The following is a 21148-nucleotide window of genomic DNA, read 5'->3' as shown; positions in this document are numbered from 1 at the left end:
ATTCAACTGTTTCTACATTTTTTAAATTAGCTTTTTACCTGATTAGCCTGTGCAGTGCTAATGGTAGTTGGTAGTTTATCAGTGATGATAAATCTGAGGGGGAGCGGGAGGAGCCCCAGGGCGGTGCGGTGAGCGTCTGACGTGTCATGTGACCCACAGCGCCCTGCAGACCGAGGTGAAGCCCGTGCTGGAGAAGCTGGCCAGCGATCAGGACATGGACGTCAAGTACTTCGCCCAGGAAGCCATCAGCGGTACGTCCCGGGCCCCGCTGGGGCCGTTCTCTTACTCCCGCCACAGCGAGAGCAGCGCTGATCTGCACGGATCTGCGTGTGAAAAGATTGTCATGCGCCAGAGTTATTTCTTGTTAGGTATATTCCCACAATGAAGGAAAGGGAAGGGAAGTTTTAGAACCGTTTTTTCAGGGTGGGGTCAAATCTTGATGTATTTAATCATGGGAACCACTGGATCCTGAGGGTTTAGAAAATGTACATATCCAGTGTAATGGCAACCCCACCTAAACCAGGTGGAGTCCTTCCTCGTATTAAATTTCACACCTCCCCCTCTCTCTCTTTTCCCCTCTATCTCTCCCTCCTTCATCCTTCTCTACTCCCCCCTCCCTCCCTGCTTCTCTATCTCTCCCTCCCTCTCCCTCTCTCTCTCCCTCCCTCTCCCTCTCTCCACAGTCCTGGCCCTGGCCTAATCGAGCACGTCTGCGAGTCTGAGCCTGCACCACGCCCCTGAGACTCAGCGCACCTGTATTTATTGATATCCAGGATCAACCGTCTGCTTCTAGGGAAACCACAGGGCTGTGAACCGCTCCTTCCTGCTCGGGCGGCTGTAGAGGCTTAGGGGACGCATTGGTGTTGGCCGTACGTGCTGTAAATTTCGCTGCTTCCATCATCCGAACATCCCAGATCCATTTAGCGTAGAATTCTGTGGAGAGACACGCACAGACACAGACACAGACACAGACACAGACACAGACACAGACACAGACACAGACACAGACACAGACACAGACACAGACACAGACACAGACACAGACACAGACACACACACACACACACACACACACACACACACAGAAATACATTAGTTTCTGTGCCTTGTGTCTGTGGTCTGTTCTCCTGCTTGCTGGTTTTTCAGCTGATGGCACCCCCTCCCCCATCGGTTTGTGTTAATTTATTTCTGTCCCAGTGCCTGTGACGGACACGTCTGCAGCTTTGATTTTTCTCTTAGAGATTGCACCCGTCTCTGCAAGCAGACACAGTAACTTCTGTCTGCTTGACAGCTTGTAGCTGCCAGCACACAACAGATTGATCCTTTCCCTCCTGCAGCCTGGATCTGCTCTCACCCAAGGTGTGATGTGACCTTGTTCTGCCTACTCTCTCCCCCGCCCCCCCCCAACACACGCCGTCACACACACACACACACGCACACACGCACACACACACACACACACACACAGTGCACCCCTTTTCTGCATCGTTGCTGAGCTTTTACGAGCCGTTTGCAGCTGACTGCATCGAGGGCCCCATGAAAGGACTTTTACACGAGGGACCATTGCAGTGGGAGTTGGTGCATGTCTTGAAAGGGGGGGTGGGGGCTTTTATTTTTTCCTGTCTCCTGTTATTGTAAATCTTTAACTCCGGACCCCATCAGAATGGCCACCAGTGCCATCAATACTGTGTGTGAACCTGGCTGTTCTTATGAGGCACTGGGACTCAAATGCCTGGTTACCCTGGTTGTCGTAACGGGGTTTTGGGTCCGCCACACATTTTAAAATTTATTTTCCCTCCATTTGTGTGCGGAAATTCCTTTCATTTTTTTTGCATGAATACAGACTATTTAGGTTTTTAAAATACCCCCCCCCCCCCCCCCCAACCAAACTCCAGCCTGGAGAACTAAATGTACCGGGGAGATCCTGGGTAATGCCCCCCTTGGTTTACTGTGGAGGCTAGATACTGCCCTCCTTATAAATGAATAAAACTAACCTGCTTGCTGCCCCCATTTCATAGCTCTAACGTTGACCACCTTCAGTGTTCTGTGTCATTAGAATGTGCTTCAGTTTTGTATTGAATAACTCCTCCACCGACATCCCAACTATGGGACACTACTACTATGTATGACGAGGGAAATCTAATAAAGTAATACTTACATGGTGATGATTGATGTTCTGCTTGATTGTAGAAGGATCTCTTTCTCGTACACACGGACACACGTACATGTACGCTCGCGTGCCTAAGCACACGTCTCTGAATGAACTGTCTGTAGTGACATACCCACGCAGAGCCGAATGTCCCTCCTTTGAGGATGCTATAACGAGGACAAGCTGCCTGGAACATGGGCCTCTTGGAATGTTCAGCCCAACTGTTGGTCCTGGGTCAGCCCATCCAGACCTGCCCAAGAGGTATAACCCAGTTGCGGGCTTGTTTCTAAGCGTGCCCACTAGGTTTGTCTGGGCTTAAAGCTCCCTTACTGTTTAAGAAGCAGCACTCTTGAGTGTTCTGAGGTTTAATTTTTGGAATATTCGGCTGCCAGTGGAAGGTAATCACTTGGTGGAAATCAGTCAGGCTTGGGGGAAGCCCAGCAGGTGGTACCTTATCTTTATCATAAACTGAGCTCCTTCACTGTTGTTTGTCCCTGGATGCTTGGGAGAATGGGCTCCAGTTTTATTTAACAGCAGTATTTAAGTGATCATGCCTACTATGGTTCATGAAGGCAGCTCTTCCCATGGCCAGTAGCCATGGTCTACAGCTTAAAACGGGTGTGTCAAACTCCAGTCCCGGAGGGCCACAGTATCTGCTGGTATTTGTGGTTTCCTTTCAATCAGCAGCCAGTTAAGGCCTTAAGAACAAGGTGTGTGGACCCTTTAGCCAATGAAAGACTTAGAAATGTGTATCTTGTGCTGAAACGCACCAAAAACCAGCATACACTGTGGCCCTCCAGGACTGGAGTTTGACACCCCTGGTCTATAGCTGAAGAGTTATGGGTGAACTCTTCCCAAACCAAGCAAACAGGTGGAACTCATCAATATTGGACTCGAAGGATCTTGTCAAAGGGCCACCCCAAAGAATCTTCCTCCATCCTTCAGAAATCGATTGGTATTTCCATTCTAGACTGACTGACTGACTGTTACCTCATATCGAGTAATAGAGATGGGATGGCTAGATCAATATAAATATCGGTCATTTAGGGCAACCCTGGCTTGTGGTGGTTTTAAAGTCATTTTGCAGGTAGTGATATGTGTTAATGTGCGAAGGTTAAAGAATTTCACCCTGCTGAGGGCTGCGTTTTTAGGGGCACAGGGCAGTGAAGATACCTCCATGCATCTGAAAGTGAACTGTTACACTAGAACATGCAAAGGGTGAACTTGTGCAGTCATTAAAAAAACAATGAATAAATGTATTTATACATGACATTGCTTGTATATCTTTTAGCATCCTAAAGTCTCACATGACTGAATGAATGAAACTCTTCATCCAGACCTGTAATTTTCTAGCCTCAAGTAATTTTTTTAAGTAAATGTTGGCGATGACTCACAAGTGAGTTCATCAGTGAGTGTTCTGAGAAATGGATAGCCTCTTTTATGACACAATGTACTTCCATGACCCGAAAATCCCTCCTTCCTCAGGTTGCCAGTAATCCACTGACAGGATTACTCGGCCTGTGCTTCAGAAAAGGCCAGAGTGGGGCCCCTGGCGGGATTAAGGCTGGTGACGACCCCGTTATCATCTGGGTTGGAAACCGGTGTGTCGCGGTGTTCTCGGCGAGACGGTCGCCATGGCGACGGCTGATGTCAGCCGAATTACAGAATCCAGCAAATGATTGAGTAGTGCGAGTGTCCGTTTGTGTGCCTCAGCGTGCTTTAGTCTAGGGGTGTCAAACTCCAGTCCTGGATGGCTGCAGTGTCTGCTGGTATTCGTGGTTTCCTTTCAATCGGCAGCCGATTAAGGCCTTGAGAACAAGGTGTGTGGACCCTTTAGCCACAATGAAAGACATCGAAATGTATCTCGTGCTGAAACGCACCAAAAACCGGCATACACTGTGGCCCTCCAGGACTGGAGTTTGATACCCTTGCTTTACTCCCTTCTTATTCGCATACCAAAAAAACGCAGCCGGAGCCTCCATACCTAAATGTCTCAGTGGGGTAAGTGCCCTCTTTGTTGACATCAGTGAAGGCACTAACTGAATTCTCTTATCCGAATTTTCCTAGCCAGGGAAAGTTCCTATGCAGTTCCTTTGCTAACTGCTGTGGTATTATGCTAATTTGGGGAAATTCGCTGGGATAATACAAGGAAAGTAGTCTAAAAATATAGTCCTTGCACTCGTCATCGCTATAACCGCAGTGTCCCCATAATGTGCAATAGGGGGCAGCCATTTTCTTGAACTGAAGCAACAGCTGTAGGTTTTTATTTTTGGATCAATAATTAATTCCCGGGACTGTGTTTTGACTTAGTGCGTAAACGATTCATCCACGAGCATCCGAAGATAACCGCATTCTCCGTGTACTGTGGGAAACGCTTATCCTTCAGAGTTCAGTTATTCCCTGAGATTGAGGCTTTTTAACTTAAATCGTTTTTTCTTTGCGATTTTTTTTTGAGCCTGCAGTCTTGGGTCTCTCTGTCACCACTTCACCCATCTCTCATCTCTCAATGCCCTCTCACCAGAGTACATCTGCAATCTCTCATTTACATATGTATTCCAAACCTTTGCCGTGGCACTCCAGATTGTGGTCAGGTGCATCCTGTTTGCTTTAATTATCCTCGGTGTGCCTAGAACTTGATTTGAGTCCAAATGTGGCAAATTGATTGGACATAGTTGAGAGGCACGCACCTGTGTATATAAGGTCCCACCATTCACACTGCATGTCAGGATACAAACCAAACCAAAGGTGGAAGGAACACTATAGACCTCTCAAACAACTGTATAATAATAATAATGATAATAATAATGATAATAATGATAATAATAATAATAATAATAATAATACTTTGACATGCGTTGCATTAAGGTAAAATGAGCGTGATTACCGCAGCAATGACTTGTGTGCATTATACTAAAATGTACCAATGGACCATGGCATTGCTGTCGTTTGAATGGTTGTAAATGGGTTTCCAGTTTCCCTGCCAATCTGTGGATGTGGTGCTTAGTCAGAATACAAAGCACTTTCACATGATTCGTCCATGCGTGTCGCGCCAGGCCAATCATAGATAACTGTTTGTTGTGTAACAGAAAGACGGTAGGTTTAGCTGTTTCCGGGGTTCAGGTTACATGAAATATAAAACGCTTTAAGAGCATTGATTTCGCACACCATGATGTATTTGGCCTCACCCCGTGAATCTGCCACTTTTTAAATTATTTTATGAATCACCGTATGAGTCACTCTTGTAGTATTTAATTACCATTTTTCTCCTGCTTAGGAAACGGCCTATCATGACACAATGATAAAAAAAACATGGCTATTATTCAATAAAAAGCCTTTGCCAATATCGTAGCTATAAAAAAGTAAATAATAAAAAAAGGGACGTGTCAGATCTGAGGCAGGATATAAAGGTGTCAGGGCTCTGGTGAATAATAGTAATTGTGCTGCTGGACTGGCAGAGTGGTAAAGGACACACTGGTGTAACTCGGTGATGGGGCTGACCAGACCAACTCACTTCCACTCAAAAACGTTTTACTGCCTCTCGATATACACTCGCATCGGGCCCACCCGGGAGGAAGAATATGGCAGAAGATCCCCGCTGGTTTTGTGCACCTGTCACCCACTTGTACTAATATTCATTCCTGCCAATTTTTATCAAACATTTGTCAAGTCTGGGTGACTAATGCAGTTACTGTCAAAAGATCCAAAGGAAATCACCCCTGCCAGCAAGTATTAGTTTCCTGAGGAAAGCTCATTTTTCTCTTCTCCTACCTGGACTTGTTTGCTATGATCTTGAGTAATGTGCCTGTTGTTGATAGAAATGTGGAATTGGATAGTGTATAATAGTTGGCTAATGTAAGTTAAGATTACACAGATCATGCAGTCCCACACTCCTTTTCTCACTTTATTCAGACAAGAAGAGAGGGTAACAGACATAGTTGGGATCACAGTAAGTGCATGACAGGGAATCACACGAGTTTCATACGAGTTGAGGGGTAGCCGTCCCTTGGTCAGTGCACTACAGTGCTTCTCAGACTATGGCTAAACAGTTGAGACCTTAACTACCCGTGAATACTACTGATGAATGCATGAGTGTGTTAACAGGATCCAGCAGTATTGCAAATGCTGAATTTAAGTCTTTGCCTTCAAGGACACCTTGTCAACTGTCAATTGTAAATTAATTATTTTAGAGAAGGTCGTAGGAAATGTAACCATACACGCAAAGCCTGTCCTCGCTGTGAGCAGTTTCTCAGGCAGGTCATAAGCTATGAAAGACGGCCTTAATTGTATGGAATTCATAGCAGTTTGGATTTTAATTGTATGGGATAGGCATAGCTTTGAAAAACAACGCATCAGAAAGCCCACGGGAGCTCTGTGTAAACGCGGTGCAGATGAGACGCATGTATTGTTGTGGCAAAGACTTAATTGGTTAAATGAAACTTGTTGTCAGGTCCACTGAGGCATCCCATAATTAGAGGAGAATACAAAATAGTCTGGTAACTTCTGTCTCAGACATAAGGCAGAGGCAATTAAAACGCCAACAAGTTCACATGCAAGAAGAAAGACACAATATTAATTTAGGTAAACTTTATTTTATTTATTTTACTTTATTTAAACCTCAACAGCAAGTTAGCTTATCTGTGGTCAACAGCCATGAATGTAAATGTAGGCGTCTGTATTTCCGAAGAACAGACCGCGAAGTGATACAAATGAAAGGACACATTTTTACTACCCTTACTTCATCATAATAATAATTTATCAATATTGCTATAATACTTCTGTACGGAATATACTGATGGACCAACACAGCACTGTCAAGAAGCTAACTAGGAACCCCTTCTAAAGTCCACATAGTGGGCTCCACGAGGGCTCGTCTGTAGGGAGACTTTGGTTTTGTACCTTGGTAAAAAAAAAAACTGGGTCTACGTATTTCCATAAAGGAAACCAAAAACAATGGCAACCAAAATAATAAAATAACCAAACAAACAAAAAACTTTCGTTTTTAATTTAAAATCGATAACAAAACAAAAACATAAAATAAAAGGCACAGCACTACCACACCAAAACGTATCACTTTGTTGTTTCTGGTGAGCAAGGTTTGTGTCTTCACAATATCTCTAATCCCTACTTTTATACAACAGCTCAACGAACACCCACTGATGTGTAATTCTCACACTTTTAAGGGATTGCTAGCTCATCCTAAAAAAAAAAAAAACACTGAGGAGAGAATACAGGTGTGTGTATTCCCCGGTTTTGTTCCCTTTTGAGAACCAAATGACCGGGATCGGCAGCTGTAGACAAGACATTGCACTGAGGAGCAGCTAGGAGGTGAAGTCCACAGTTAGAGGCTACAGAATTGGGGTTATACAAGTTCTGGACTTCATGTCCCATCTACCACTCTGTAAAACATCCTTCCTCTTCCTTTTTACCGCCTTAAAAAGTGCTTCAGAAAAATGTCCAGCCCAGGTCTTCCTCCAGTCCCAGCGTTGCAAGTCATTTTTTTTTTTTTTTTTTTTTTTTTTTCTTACCCTATTTTTTCCAGAGAAGCTGTGCTTTTTTTTGCAGTCTGCTGTAATTCATTTTAATTTTTTTAAAGTAGATTCACTTAGCACAGCAAGAAAAAAAACAACAACTTTCTATTATAATTGTTACAAGAAAGCCAGAAACAAGCTTAAATACTGCTACTGCAAGCTTTCTGACTCATCTGTATCCAGTGTTAAGTGACTCCGTGTACTGTGCTTGGAAAAGGTTCAGCTCGGCAGTTTGTGAATAACGTAGGTTTCATCAAAGGCGGCAGACGTTTCTTCAGAAACCAAAGACTGTTTTAAGGCTCCTGCCAGGTCCACGTGATAATATTGCTTCAGTAATGCTTCAGTAAATCCACTGTGACTGCACTGCGTGTGTGCATCACATGCTTATTACTCGTATCATTATAAATGTCACATCCATAGAGGAGTTTGAGAGCCCAGCCTTCCTCCGTGAAATACAAAACTTGTGCTCATTGCTAACGAGTTGGGCTCTGGCAGGCTTGTGCGCACAGCCAAACCGAACTCTTACACTGCTCTGGCAGCGGACAGTTCTGATCAATGAGGCTGTGATCAGCTGTCAGACTTTCCCCTCCTCTCGTGTGTGGAATGCAGTGTCTCTCTCACACACACACACCCAGAGTAATTCGCACACATGAAGACAGATGTACGACGACACAGCTTCAGCGAAGGGGCTGTGGGGGTTCAGAGAGGGAGGTAGGGAAGATTTGGTTTAAAAAAAAAAAAAAAAAAAAAAAACATCTCTGAGGTTAACATTGTGAACGATACAAAAACTCAGTTCTTCATTTCCTCCACCCCATTGGCTCCACTCTTCTACCCAGCCAAAAACCTCTCCGAGTGTCGAAGTCCCTCTTGAGTCACGACCCGGAATTCCCGGCTCAGTTGACGAGCACAAAGCCGTGCTGAGAGTCCACTGTGTCCATCATCTCGCACTCCAGGAAGGGGCTGTGGAGGTCGGGCAGGGCCAGGCTCACGTACCCGGCGCCGGACACCTCAGCCTGGCCTGGGGTGGGAGGCTGGACTAGGCTCAGCGGGTACTGGTACTGATCCTGGTAGAGGGGCTCGGCGGAGGGGGACAGGTCGCAGGCGGGGTAGCCGTACTGGTGCGCAGAGGGCAGGGCGTGAGGGTCGGGGGGCAGTGCAGCGGGGTAAACGCCCATGTAGGGGTCGTAGGACAGGGGCAGGGCTTCTGCGCCGGGCTCCAGGAGGGGGCTGAGGATCTGGGCCCGGGCGAAGGCGGGCGGAGGCTGCTGCTGTGCTGGAGGTACCACGCCCTGCACGGGGCCTGGGGCTACAGGGTCCGGGTGACCCACTGCTGGGTGAGTTGGGTAGGCGCCCTCTGCGATCTGCATCTGGTTGAAATAGGCCTGCAGCTGGGACTGCTTCTGCAGGTAAAGCCTCTTCTGCTGAAGCCTGTGGAAGGAGCCAAGAGAGCAAAGATATGAGACTGGTACATGACATTCGTTTTTAATCTTACGCTATTTATACAAAGGGACTTAAACGGGTGATTAAACTAAGCAGTGGCCAATCCTCCCCTGGAGCAGGGTGGGGTTAAGGGCCTTGCTTGAGGGTCCAATGGCTGTGCGGATCTTATTGTGGGTGCAGTGGGGCGCCAGTTCCAGTTCCAGTTCCAGTTCCCAGTCAAGCACCTTAGCCACTAGGCTACCGACTGCCAGAGGTAATCAGAGGTCAGAGGTAAGACGTAAGAAATGACAGATGAAAGGTAAGATGTCAGAGGTAAGACATGACAGATGAAAGGTAAGATGTCAGAGGAAAGAAATGATAGATGAAAGGTAAGATGTCAGAGGTAAGAAATGACAGATGAAAGGTAAGATGTCAGAGGTAAGAAATGATAGATGAAAGGTAAGATGTCAGAGGTAAGAAATGATAGATGAAAGGTAAGATGTCAGAGGTAAGAAATGATAGATGAAAGGTAAGATGTCAGAGGTAAGAAATGATAGATGAAAGGTAAGATGTCAGAGGTAAAAAAAATGATAGATGAAAGGTAAGATGTCAAAGGTAAGAAATGATAGATGAAAGGTAAGATGTCAAAGGTCAGAGGTGAAGGGTGAGAGTTGAAAGTTGAGATGTCAAAGGTCAGAGGTGAAGGGTGAGAGTTGAAAGGTGAGATGTCAAAGGTCAGAGGTGAAGGGTGAGAGTTGAAAGGTGAAATGTCAAAGGTCAGAGGTGAAGGGTAAGAGTTGAAAGGTGAGAGGTCAAAGGTCAGAGGTGAAGGGTGAGAGGTCAGGAGTAAGAAACGGGGGCCGAGGGGTAGAGGAAGTGAGAGATGATGGGGGAAGGAGTGAGAAGGCGGTGTCACTCACCTGTGCTCCTGCAGCTGCTGCTCTAGGCTGCGGGGCAGCTCCTTGCAGAACATCTGGCAGCTGCCAGGCCCAGCGGCCATCACACCGGCTGTCTGTGAGGACAGAGGAGCCGTCAGCCATCTCTCACGCAAAGACCGACCCAAACAAAGGTACCACTGTCACTACTGCCATTTCTACAGAGCACGGAAAGAGCGTATTACCCAGAAACCCCCTAGAATGCCCCCATCTGTGTTCAGGTACTGAAGTTGGGATTTTCCTTGGAATCGGTAAGCTGAGAAGGTTATGCCCCCCACACAGGTCCTACTTGTAGCCCCGTCTCATCTATATAGGGCTGTCCATCAATTTGGGGATATTAGTGACAACAAAATGCACTATCGGGAAAACCAGCAGTGCTGCTGTCGGGTACTAGGCCTCAGGGCAGGAACTAGTGAAGCAGCCCTTCAGCAATCTGGCGACCCACTGCTTTACTGCACTGCCTTTCTCTATTCTGTTCTCCTGTCTGGTGTGAGCTCCAGTGCCTGGAATGGTGTAATGTTACAGGTAAAGTGTTTATATAACAATTTTATTACATTATCTTCTGCAGTGTTGTGCAGAAGCGGATCATGTAGTTCTACCTGCAGTTTGTGTGTGAGGTATTGTGTCTCCAGGCTGTACCTGCAGTTTGTGTGTGAGGTACTGTGTCTCCAGGCTGTACCTGCAGTTTGTGTGTGAGGTATTGTGTCTCCAGGCTGTACCTGCAGTTTGTGTGTGAGGTATTGTGTCTCCAGGCTGTACCTGCAGTTTGTGTGTGAGGTATTGTGTCTCCAGGCTGTACCTGCAGTTTGTGTGTGAGGTACTGTGTCTCCAGGCTGTACCTGCAGTTTGTGTGTGAGGTATTGTGTCTCCAGGCTGTACCTGCAGTTTGTGTGTGAGGTATTGTGTCTCCAGGCTGTACCTGCAGTTTGTGTGAGAGGTATTGTGTCTCCAGGCTGTACCTGCAGTTTGTGTGTGAGGTATTGTGTCTCCAGGCTGTACCTGCAGTTTGTGTGTGAGGTATTGTGTCTCCAGGCTGTACCTGCAGTTTGTGTGTGAGGTATTGTGTCTCCAGGCTGTACCTGCAGTTTGTGTGTGAGGTATTGTGTCTCCAGGCTGTACCTGCAGTTTGTGTGTGAGGTACTGTGTCTCCAGGCTGTACCTGCAGTTTGTGTGTGAGGTATTGTGTCTCCAGGCTCTGTCGTCGCGACAGCAACGGTGGCTGGCCTCCGCTGGAGAACATGGCCGCACTGTCCTGCAGCTGGGAGCCGTCGCCCTGGAAACACGCACAGTCACACGTGCGGGTGTGAATACAGGCACATGAACAGGGAGACGGACTCAGAAAGAGTGGGTAAAGAACCTCTTGCTGGCGGATAACTAGAGCGTGAACGCACAAACTCGCTGTGCCGCGTCCAGGCCGCAAAAACAACCCTCTCCGGCAAGATCGTAATAACACACGGTCCACGGCCTCTCTGTGATCACATGTGCACATGTGAGTGCATACTGGAACACAGTTTGACCCTCATTAGCGTCTCACGCTGTCCCATGGTGAGGTCACCCGGAGTGTGCCCTCCCGTGACCCTCCCGTGACCCGCCGTGACCTCGGCGTTGTTTATTAGCGCCTCGGAGCCCCGGCACGTTACCACAAAGGCCCTTTTGTGTTCAAACGCTCCGACCGGCACGCCTGTGACCCTGTCGCCCTTCCAGGCACAGTGTCATCACCCAGCCGCCAGCGCGAGACGCCCCTCCCCTCCTCTCCTCTCCTCTCCCCTCCCCTCCCCTCCCCTGGCCTCCACCCCACCACCCAGAACAGGGGCTCTGTAAGGGCCCAGTCACCAGGGAGAACCTCGTTGCCATGCCTGCGGTCACCGAGACCTCAGACAATCGCCCACTTCTTCCGCCGTTACGTAAAGAGCCCTGGTGAGTCACTTGTGTTTGCCGGGGTTTGGGATGACCCTCCCTGCCCCCTCTGTACGGAGTTTGGGATGACCCTCCCTGCCCTCTGTGTACGGGGTTTGGGATGACCCTCCCTGCCCCCTGTGTACGGGGGTTTGGGATGACCCTCCCTGCCCCCTGTGTATGGGGTTTCGGATGACCCTGCCCCCTGTGTACGGGGTTTGGGATGACCCTCCCTGCCCCCTCTGTACGGGGTTTGGGATGACCCTCCCTGCCCCCTGTGTACGGGGTTTGGGATGACCCTCCCTGCCCCCTGTGTACAGGGTTTGGGATGACCCTCCCTGCCCCCTGTGTACGGGGTTTGGGATGACCCTCCCTGCCCCCTGTGTACGGGGTTTGGGATGACCCTCCCTGCCCCCTGTGTACGGGGTTTGGGATGACCCTCCCTGCCCCCTGTGTACGGGGTTTGGGATGACCCTCCCTGCCCCCTCTGTACGGGGTTTGGGATGACCCTCCCTGCCCCCTGTGTACGGGGTTTGGGATGACCCTCCCTGCCCCCTGTGTACGGGGTTTGGGATGACCCTCCCTGCCCCCTGTGTACGGGGTTTGGGATGACCCTCCCTGCCCCCTGTGTATGGGGTTTGGGATGACCCTCCCTGCCCCCTGTGTACGGGGTTGGGCGGGGGCGATGGGGCGGGAGGTGGAGACTGCAGTTGGGTGGGGGAGACTGACCTGTAGCTGGGGGTCCAGCAGGTAAGGGTGGGGGCCGGCAGGCAGCAGGGAGGGGTCTTCCTGGGTGCCCATCTGCTCGTACAGCAGCTGAACCTTGTTGAGCTCCAGGATGCCTTTGGTCCGGGCCAGGTTCTGCAGGTGCTGCCTGAATGCCACCAGCCCTGGAGTGCAGAACACAGGCAGGGATGGAGTAAGCAAGGGGGTGCAGCTCCCACACACAAACAAACACACACACACACACACAGACAAACACTCCCAAACACACATAAACACAGACACACACACAAACATTACATTACATTATTGGCATTTGGCAGACGCTCTTATCCAGAGCGACGTACAACAAAGTGCATACCCATAACCAGGGAAACACACACAAACAGACACATACACACACAAACACAGACAAATACAGACACAAACACACACACACACACACACACCACCAAGGACTGAGACAACCCTCCTGCTGGACCTCCAGCTACACGCCAGTCCCCCATGCCCAACTATGGCCTCCACCCCCCCTCGTGCAGAGAGAGAGAGAGAGAGAGAGATTCTCTATGTTCTGCAGTACAGAGGATGCATGCACACGCACACACACACACAGCTGTCAGTCACAAGTGAACCCCCCCTCCCCCCCAGTGCCAAGCAGTCTAACCATAGAAAGCAATTATAAAGTATGCACAATTAAGAACTGCAGGGAAGTGTGTAGGCCTGGTCTTCAAAGCCCTATTTGCTCCACACCATTAGTCCTCTGAGGGTAATAATAATTTCACAGGCTGGTAATCTGTGTCTGTTCAGGTGTGAAAGGGCAAGAGCCCGAGATGCTCTGCGTCTCCTTTATTGGACAAAGTATTTGGAGCTGCTCAGACCACTTTAGGGGAGGAGGCCATTTCAACTGAGAAGGTTGTTATCCCTCTGCATGCACTGGTGACTGAACGACTGGTTTGGTCATGACCTAAGTGAAGGGTACTTGCGGGAGAAACGGTAAGTATTGTTTAACGGAGGTGACAGAGATGATGACATACCACAACAAGCAGGCATACAGAGAACGAGATCCAATGCTAGAGAGAGAGAGAGAGAGAGACTGATTGAGGGAGACAGAAAGAGAACTAGTTTTTTGTATGAGAAAAGCAATAGAGAGAAAGCGGAGCAGAAAAAGACAGTGAAAGATATGGAAAGAAGGGCAGTCTGTAGCGTAGTGGTTAAGGTACATGAGTGGGAACCGCAAGGTCGGTGGTTCGATCCCCGTGTAGCCACAATAAGATCCGCAACAGCCGTTGGGCCCTTGAGCAAGGCTCTTAACCCTGCATTGCTCCAGGGGAGGATTGTCTCCTGCTTAGTCTAATCAACTAAGTCGCCACTACTAAGCTAAGCTAAGCTTCTGGATAAAAGCGTCAGAAATAATGTAATACAACGTAATAATAATAATAATAATAATAATGAAAGGAGAGAGACGGGCGCGCGCAGAAGAGAGAGAGAGAGGGAGAGAGAGAGAGAGAGAGGGAGGGGGAGGGAGAGGGAGGGAGAGGGGGAGGGAGAGGGAGGGAGAGGGGGAGGGAGAGGGGGAGGGAGAGGGAGCGAGGGGTCGGAGCTACCTTGTGTGAGGGAGGTGTCGGAGGCTCTTCGGCCCTCGCGGAACCCGACGGGGGAGCGGTTGTGCGCCTCCCTCCGGTGGGAGCTCAGCGCCTGCATGGCGGGGTTGGCGGGCTTCACGCCGGTGAAGGGGGGCGTCATGCGGGTCGCCGAGGCGTTGGCCAGGACCACCTCGTTGAACGAGGGCGGGTCCTCCAGGAAGCCGCCTTCCATGTGGACCGACGCCATGTCGTACTCCGAGTCCATGCTCCCCAGAGACGGGTTATGGGCCACGCTGTACAGCTTCCCTGTGGCCACACGCACACAGGACATACACACACAGACAAGAGTACGTTCACATGTGTTTACATATGATACGTAATCTGAAAGATTGTGTCCAAAACTCAATTAACTAGGCTTATCAGTCTCTTTTTATTTCCCACTTATACACACAGTGAGCACTTCATTAGGTATTTATTTTATTTAGACTTCTGCTGCTGTAGCCTATCCACTGAGAGTTGTGGTGTGTTATGCGCTCTTCTGCATACCACTGTTGTAATGCGTGGTTATTTGTGTTACTGTCACCTTCCTGTCAGCTTTGACCAGTCCGGCCCTTCTCCTCTGCCGTCTCTCATTAACAAGGCCTTTCTGTCTGCAGAACTGTTGCTCACTGGATTTTTTTTTTCCTTTTTTGAACCATTCTTTGCAAACTCTAGAGACTAGTGTGCATGAAAATCCCAGGAGATTAGCAGTTTCTGAGATACCACCCTGTCTGCCACCAACAATCATTCCACAGTCAAACTTCCACAGTTAGATCACATTTTTTCCCCATTCTGATGGTTGATGTGAACATTAACTGAAGCTCCTGACCCGTATCTACAAAATCGCATGCACTGCACTGCTGCCACACAATTGGCTGATTAGATAATCGCATGAATGATGCTGACATCACCCTTCCCTGATTGATCAATACAGATGGACAGTAAAGCAAAGGATCTCACACTTAGAGTACTACTCGCTCCATTATAACTCAGATGTATTAGCCCATGGGTCTGGTTAAAGTTTTGACCCCACATTAACTTTCTTCAGAAAATTATGATCTATTGTTTTTGATTTTCACTTATAAGTGAAGTGCTGAGAGTTTATGCTTTCCTCTCATTGGTACAACACTAATACTTAAAATATGAATACGTTATATATTGGATATTATTATAGTATGTCATGTGCTTTTATTCATATTTATAATTGGTTCAGAGCAGACTGCCAGATGGCTGTCCCCCCCCCCTGCTGATCCTGTCACAGTGCTAACCTGCGCCGGGCGCGGTCCCGGCCCGGTTGGTGACCTCCGACAGGGTGTGCCGGCGCTGGCCGAACCGGGCCGTCTGGAGGGCGGTGAAGACCTGGGCCGGGTCGTCCTCCCCGTCTGGCTCCGGGTCCTCCGTCTCGATGCCCTCGTCGATCGACGTCTCCATCATGTTGCTGGGCAGCGAGGCGCTGACCTTTCGGCCCGAGGCGGGGGGCAGGGGCTCCAGAAGGCAGCCGTTGACCTGGAGAGGACACGGGAGAGGACACGCCACGCAGGCCCGTGAGCGCGGAGACCACCCCATGGAGGGCACGGGTTCAGAAGCAGGGTCTCTCTCTCTCTCCAGTGCTGTGTCTAAGCCTAATCGTTAACCGGTTGCTCTTTGATTGGAAATTAAAAATGTGAAAATGCTCTTTAGTTGGGTAATGTGGACGTGAAACTGGATTTTAATGTTAGCTTTGACCTTCTGGTCTTAGGAAAACACCAACTAAGGTTGTCATGAGGGGAAATAACAGATATTTTTATGGGATCAGTGGTGGGCTCTCTCTCTCGAGATAATATCTTAACAACCTTGATTTGCAAATGAATCTCTCATAACTGCATGCTCAGGTTGTCTTCTTTTGATATAAGATAGACTCCACCTTAGTACCACCTCAACCAGGGAATATGGACAACATGAAGAGAAGTGCAGCTTCTGAAATATTACGTATACAAAATGCCGTTGACAAGCTTAACAGGCACACTGTTCTGACATTTCTGTATCAAATCATCTTTCTTATTTACAGACAAGCTTGGATAGAACAGTTTATCCCCTTGTTGTTCATAATGCCATCACCCTGGGCTTTTTTTCCCCCCCACTCTGCTAAAAGCCATGTCCTGGCTTTCTGCAGCACTCTCTGCAGAGCAATGTCTTTTGTTCCGGCTACGGTCTTGTGTAACATTTGACCGGTGGATTGATCGGTGGATTTATTTGCAGGCACGTTACATCCTGCCCTGCTGAGGACTCTCTGTGCCGGGAGAGCGGGGGGTCTTCCCGCAAGAGCACAGATGACACACACCAATCTGACATTGCGCACAAAGGCGATTATAAAACAGGCTGCGGCTACAGCCTCATGTGCGCTGGGAGGACTGAGTGACTAAACGAGCATGTCCTCAGTCCCACTCACGTTGCAAGCGGCGTGTGTGTGTGTGTGTGTGTGTGTGTGTGGGGAATGCAGGAACAGAAAATGTGTCTTGGCTCTTGGTTGGGTGAGCGGTCCCACCAGCACAGTCACAGGGTAAGAGCATGAAGTGCGCACACACACACACACACACACATACAGCATGTGCGTGAAAGCATGCGCATAAAAAGCCACCTCCCCCCTCCCACTACCCCACTCTCCCAACTGTCAGAAATCATCTGGATGCGTTGCCAGGGAGACGGGAGGCCACACGATCTGTGATTCAAGTTTCCGCTTTGAAGTGAGCAGTGCCGGGAGCGGCTGTTACTCAACGTGCGCGCGGAAGACCGCAACGCGCTCCGCTGACCCCCCGCCCCCCCACGAGGGACGGGGCCTTTGGACACGGTGTCCAGGTCATGTGGAGGGTTGAGGTTGTTCACTGCCATGGGGCACATTACATAATGCCTCCTTTTTTGTCGATTGGAAAAAGGGCAACCTGCAGCCTGTCTTATTCACTGGCGAGCAGCCACAGGAGTCTAGAACAGCCAGCTACAGGATACAGGAGTCTATAGCAGCGAGCTACAGGATACAGGAGTCTATAGCAGCGAGCTACAGGATACAGGAGTCTATAGCAGCGAGCTACAGGAGTCTAGAACAGCCAGCTACAGGATACAGGAGTCTAGAGCAGCCAGCTACAGGAGTCTAAAGCAGCCAGCTACAGGAGTCTAGAGCAGCCAGCTACAGGAGTCTAGAGCAGACAGCTACAGGAGTCTAAAGCAGTCAGCTATAGGATACAGGAATCTAGAGCAGTCAGCTACAGGACACAGGAGTCTATAGCAGCCAGCTACAGGAGTCTAGAACAGACAGCTATAGGATACAGGAGTCTAGAGCAGTCGGCTACAGGACACAGGAGTCTATAGCAGCCAGCTACAGGAGTCTAGAGCAGACAGCTACAGGAGTCTAGAGCAGACAGCTACAGGAGTCTAAAGCAGTCAGCTATAGGATACAGGAATCTAGAGCAGTCAGCTACAGGACACAGGAGTCTATAGCAGCCAGCTACAGGAGTCTAGAGCAGACAGCTACAGGAGTCTAGAGCAGTCAGCTACAGGATACAGGAGTCTATAGCAGCCAGCTACAGGAGTATAGAGCAGTCAGCTATAGGGTACAGGAATCTAGAGCAGTCAGCTACAGGATACAGGAGTCTATAGCGGCCAGCTACAGTAGTCTAGAGCAGACAGCTACACGGGTCTAAAGCAACCAGCTACAGGATACTGGGGTTGACAGCAGCCAGCTACAGAAGGCTAGAGCAGCTACTTACAAGGGTATAAAGCAGCCAGCTACAGGCATCTAGAGCAGCCAGCTACAGGAGTCTAGACTATCCAGCAACAGGGGTCTAGAGCAGCCAGCCACAAATGTCTAAAAAATGGTCCTAGACTATTACTTTCAGGGGTCTGAAAACAGCTAACAAAGCACACTTGTACTTTGCTCACCTTTATCAAGCGTATTAATAGTTTAGAGGGCTCTGCATATACACACATACATGGCAAACATGATATCTTTCAGATTTTACAGTATGAGTCCCGCCCATGCCCTGCTGAAGTCACGTGACCTGTACAGACCTTGGGTGTGGCAACGTCCTCCTCCATGAGGCTATGCTCGGGAGCAGAGGGGGATTGTGGGAAGGTGAATGTTTCCGTGGAGGTCTGGGGGAGGAGGGGGGACCGCAGGAGCCGGACATTCTGTGGAAGCAGCCCCACCTGGGGAGCAGTGCCGCCCGCCTGTGGAGGGAGGGCGAGAGTGACCACCGGCACTAACGTCCGTTTAAAAATACAGTTGATATATTTAAGAACTTTGCCCACAAATGATGTATTATTATGAAAATACATATTACCTTTCTAAGAAGTATAATTATGCTTTCTACAGTAATTACGTGTTCATGCATATTCTCACTGGGAGACTTATACAATTATGGAGAGCTCCATAATGTTTGGGACAAAGACATTTTTTTTTTTTCTTGCTTTGCCTTTGTACTCCACAATTTTATATTTAACCGCAGTTGACATGTGGTTAAAGTGAAGATTCTGAGCTTGGATTTATGGGTTTTTGTATACGTTTCACCGCATATGGCACTGAGAGTGTGCACTTTAACCACATGTGAACTGTAAATTACTAGTGGAAAATGATGGAGTGCAGAGCCAAATCAAGAAAATGTCAAATGTCTTTGTCCCGAACATTACGGACATCGGTGTCAGCAGAGAGATTTAAGACAGCGTCTAGGAAATTTACTTTGATCACTTACGGATGCCAATAATTCTGCCCCGCTCGCTCATCTTGGGAGTTAGCGGCAGGGTTAAAAGCAGGGTTACCTTGACGACAGTCTGTTCGGCGATGGTGCTGGGCCGGCGTTGTCGCGGGTCGAGCCGCTGATCCACAGGGAAGCTGCAGCGGTGGGCTTTCAGCCTCTCCACCAGCAGGTAGTAGATGGCAGCAAAGTGGTTATAGCTCTTGTTCTGCAGAGACTGTGAGGCACAGAGCACGCTGAGTATGGGTATGTGCGAGTGTGTGTGTGAGTGTGTGTGCGAGTGTTTGTGTGAGTGTGTGTTTGATTGTGTGTGTGTGAGTGTGTGTCTATGCAAGTGTGCAGGTAGTCTTTGTGTGAGTATGAGTTTGTGTGTGTGCGTGTGTGTACAGATGTTTATGTATGTGAACATGTGCATAAGTATATGAATGTCTGAGTGTGTATGTGTATGTGTGTGTGCATGAGTATATGAATGTGTGTGTGTGTATGCGTGTGTGCATGAGTATAGGAATGTGTGTGTGTTTCTATGTGCGTGTATGTGTATGTGTGTGTGCATGAGTATATGAATGTGTCTGTTTCTGTGTGAGTATGTCTGCTTCTGTGTGCGTATGCCAATGTGTGTGTTTCTATGTGTGTGTGTGTTTCTATGTGCGTGTGTGTGTATGTCTATGTGTGTGTTTCCATGTGTGTATGTGTTTCTACGTGAGTGTGAGTGAGTGTGTGTGTGTGTGTGTGTGTGTGTGAGTGTGTGTGAGTGTGTGCGTGTGTGCGTGTGTGATGGAGTGGGGCGTGCGCGTGTGTGAGGGAGCGGGGCGTGTGTGTGTGTGTGAGTGTGTGTGTGTGAGGGAGCGGGGCGTGTGTGTCTGAGTGTGTGTGTGAGGGGCGGTCCTCACCTCGATGGTCTTCTGCTGGTCGATGCCCAGGCTGTGCATGAGTCTGAGCACCTGCTCGCTGTGCTCCCCCACGGCCACGCCCCCGGCCTCGCCCCCGGCCTCACCCCCCTCCTCAGGGGCGCTCTGCTTGTAGAGCACAGTCCTCTGAACGGGCACGTCCAGCGCCATCCAGCGGTGCTCCTTAATCTGGGCCACCGACAGGCGCTTGGAGGGGTCCAGGACCAGCATGCGGCGAATCAGATGCTCACAGTCTGCGTAGGGGGGGGAACACATGAGACTCTCATCCCCTCTCATCACATGCCTCCTCTCTCCATAACCGCAGCAACCTCAACGGGCAAAAACATCAACACAAGAGCGGTTCACGGGACTAGAAGTAAACAGCTGGAACATTTTAACACCAGACCCGGGCTTCACCTCCTGCCCACATCTCCGCTGCTGATCAGCTCAGAACAAAGAGTCAGCACTGGGGCGACATTGGCTCAGGCGGTAAGAGCAGTTGTCTGGCAGTCGGAGGGTCGCCGGTTCGATCCCCTGCCTGAGCTGTGTCGAAGTGTCCCCGAGCAAGACACCCAACCCCCAATTGCTCCTGACGAGCTGGTTGGTGCCTTGCATGGTCGTTGGTGTGTGAACGGGCGAATGAGAAGCATCCGTTGTACAGCGCTTTGGATAAATGCCAGCGATTTATCATTTTTACTGTGTTTTCTATACTGCTTCATGAGGTGGGAGAACACATATTAAGTGATGGGAGACCACTACCCCATGTAGAATCTCTTCTGATAGTCCTTAGTCCTTGGTCTTCACTTGTGAACTCTCCTCTTCAACTCATCCCACAGATTTTCAATGGGGCTTAGTTGAGGGCGGACTGTGGTCCACCTAATGGTGTTTCTGGCCAAAAGGCTCTATTTATGTGTAATTCAATGTGCAAGTTCCAGTGACTCCAGGTGCTTACATTCCTGATTGGACAGTAGAGGCTTTCTTCTGGCAAGCCTTCCAAATAGCTCCTTAGCACTGAAGCGGCATCTAATTGTTTTGGAGAACCAAAGATACAGCCATTGCAATTCTTCTCCTACAGTGATTCTGACTCTTGAACTACACTTCTCATTGTGTATGGGGGAAGAAATACTCTTGCAACCTCTTTTTCAAGGCAGATTAACCACAGCTCCTGTTGTTTTAAACATATTAATTATGCCATAAGAGTAGAGATGGATATTCAGGGGTTAACTAGCTATTTGCATAGTTATTTCCTGGTTTATGGAGGATAA

At 48.9% G+C, this 21148-nt stretch overlaps 2 protein-coding genes across 2 annotated transcripts in view; one reads left to right on the top strand and one right to left on the bottom strand.

The window, feature by feature from the left end:
* Positions 1–2165, top strand: part of ppp2r1ba (protein phosphatase 2, regulatory subunit A, beta a) — a 25837-nt gene extending 23672 nt beyond the window's left edge. The window contains exons 14-15 of the mRNA XM_061249950.1: positions 160–251; positions 684–2165. Coding sequence (XP_061105934.1) covers positions 160–251; positions 684–700 — 109 coding nt within the window. The 3' untranslated portion in view covers positions 701–2165. The remainder of the gene's footprint in view (positions 1–159; positions 252–683) is intronic.
* Positions 2166–6718: 4553 nt separating this feature from the next.
* The window catches only part of sik2a (salt-inducible kinase 2a), a 55000-nt gene continuing 40570 nt past the window's right edge, over positions 6719–21148 (bottom strand). The window contains exons 7-15 of the mRNA XM_061250242.1: positions 19887–20137; positions 19061–19213; positions 18314–18472; positions 15541–15778; positions 14255–14539; positions 12657–12817; positions 11191–11304; positions 10017–10108; positions 6719–9105 (exon numbers count right to left, since the gene is read on the bottom strand). Of these exons, the coding sequence (XP_061106226.1) occupies positions 8571–9105; positions 10017–10108; positions 11191–11304; positions 12657–12817; positions 14255–14539; positions 15541–15778; positions 18314–18472; positions 19061–19213; positions 19887–20137 (1988 nt within the window). The 3' untranslated portion in view covers positions 6719–8570. The remainder of the gene's footprint in view (positions 9106–10016; positions 10109–11190; positions 11305–12656; positions 12818–14254; positions 14540–15540; positions 15779–18313; positions 18473–19060; positions 19214–19886; positions 20138–21148) is intronic.

The sequence above is a fragment of the Conger conger genome, chromosome 7 (genome assembly GCF_963514075.1).
Source record: "Conger conger chromosome 7, fConCon1.1, whole genome shotgun sequence".
NCBI lineage: Eukaryota > Metazoa > Chordata > Actinopteri > Anguilliformes > Congridae > Conger > Conger conger.
The sequence above is the reverse complement of the archived record's forward strand: the minus strand, read 5'-3'. Positions and strand labels throughout refer to the sequence as shown.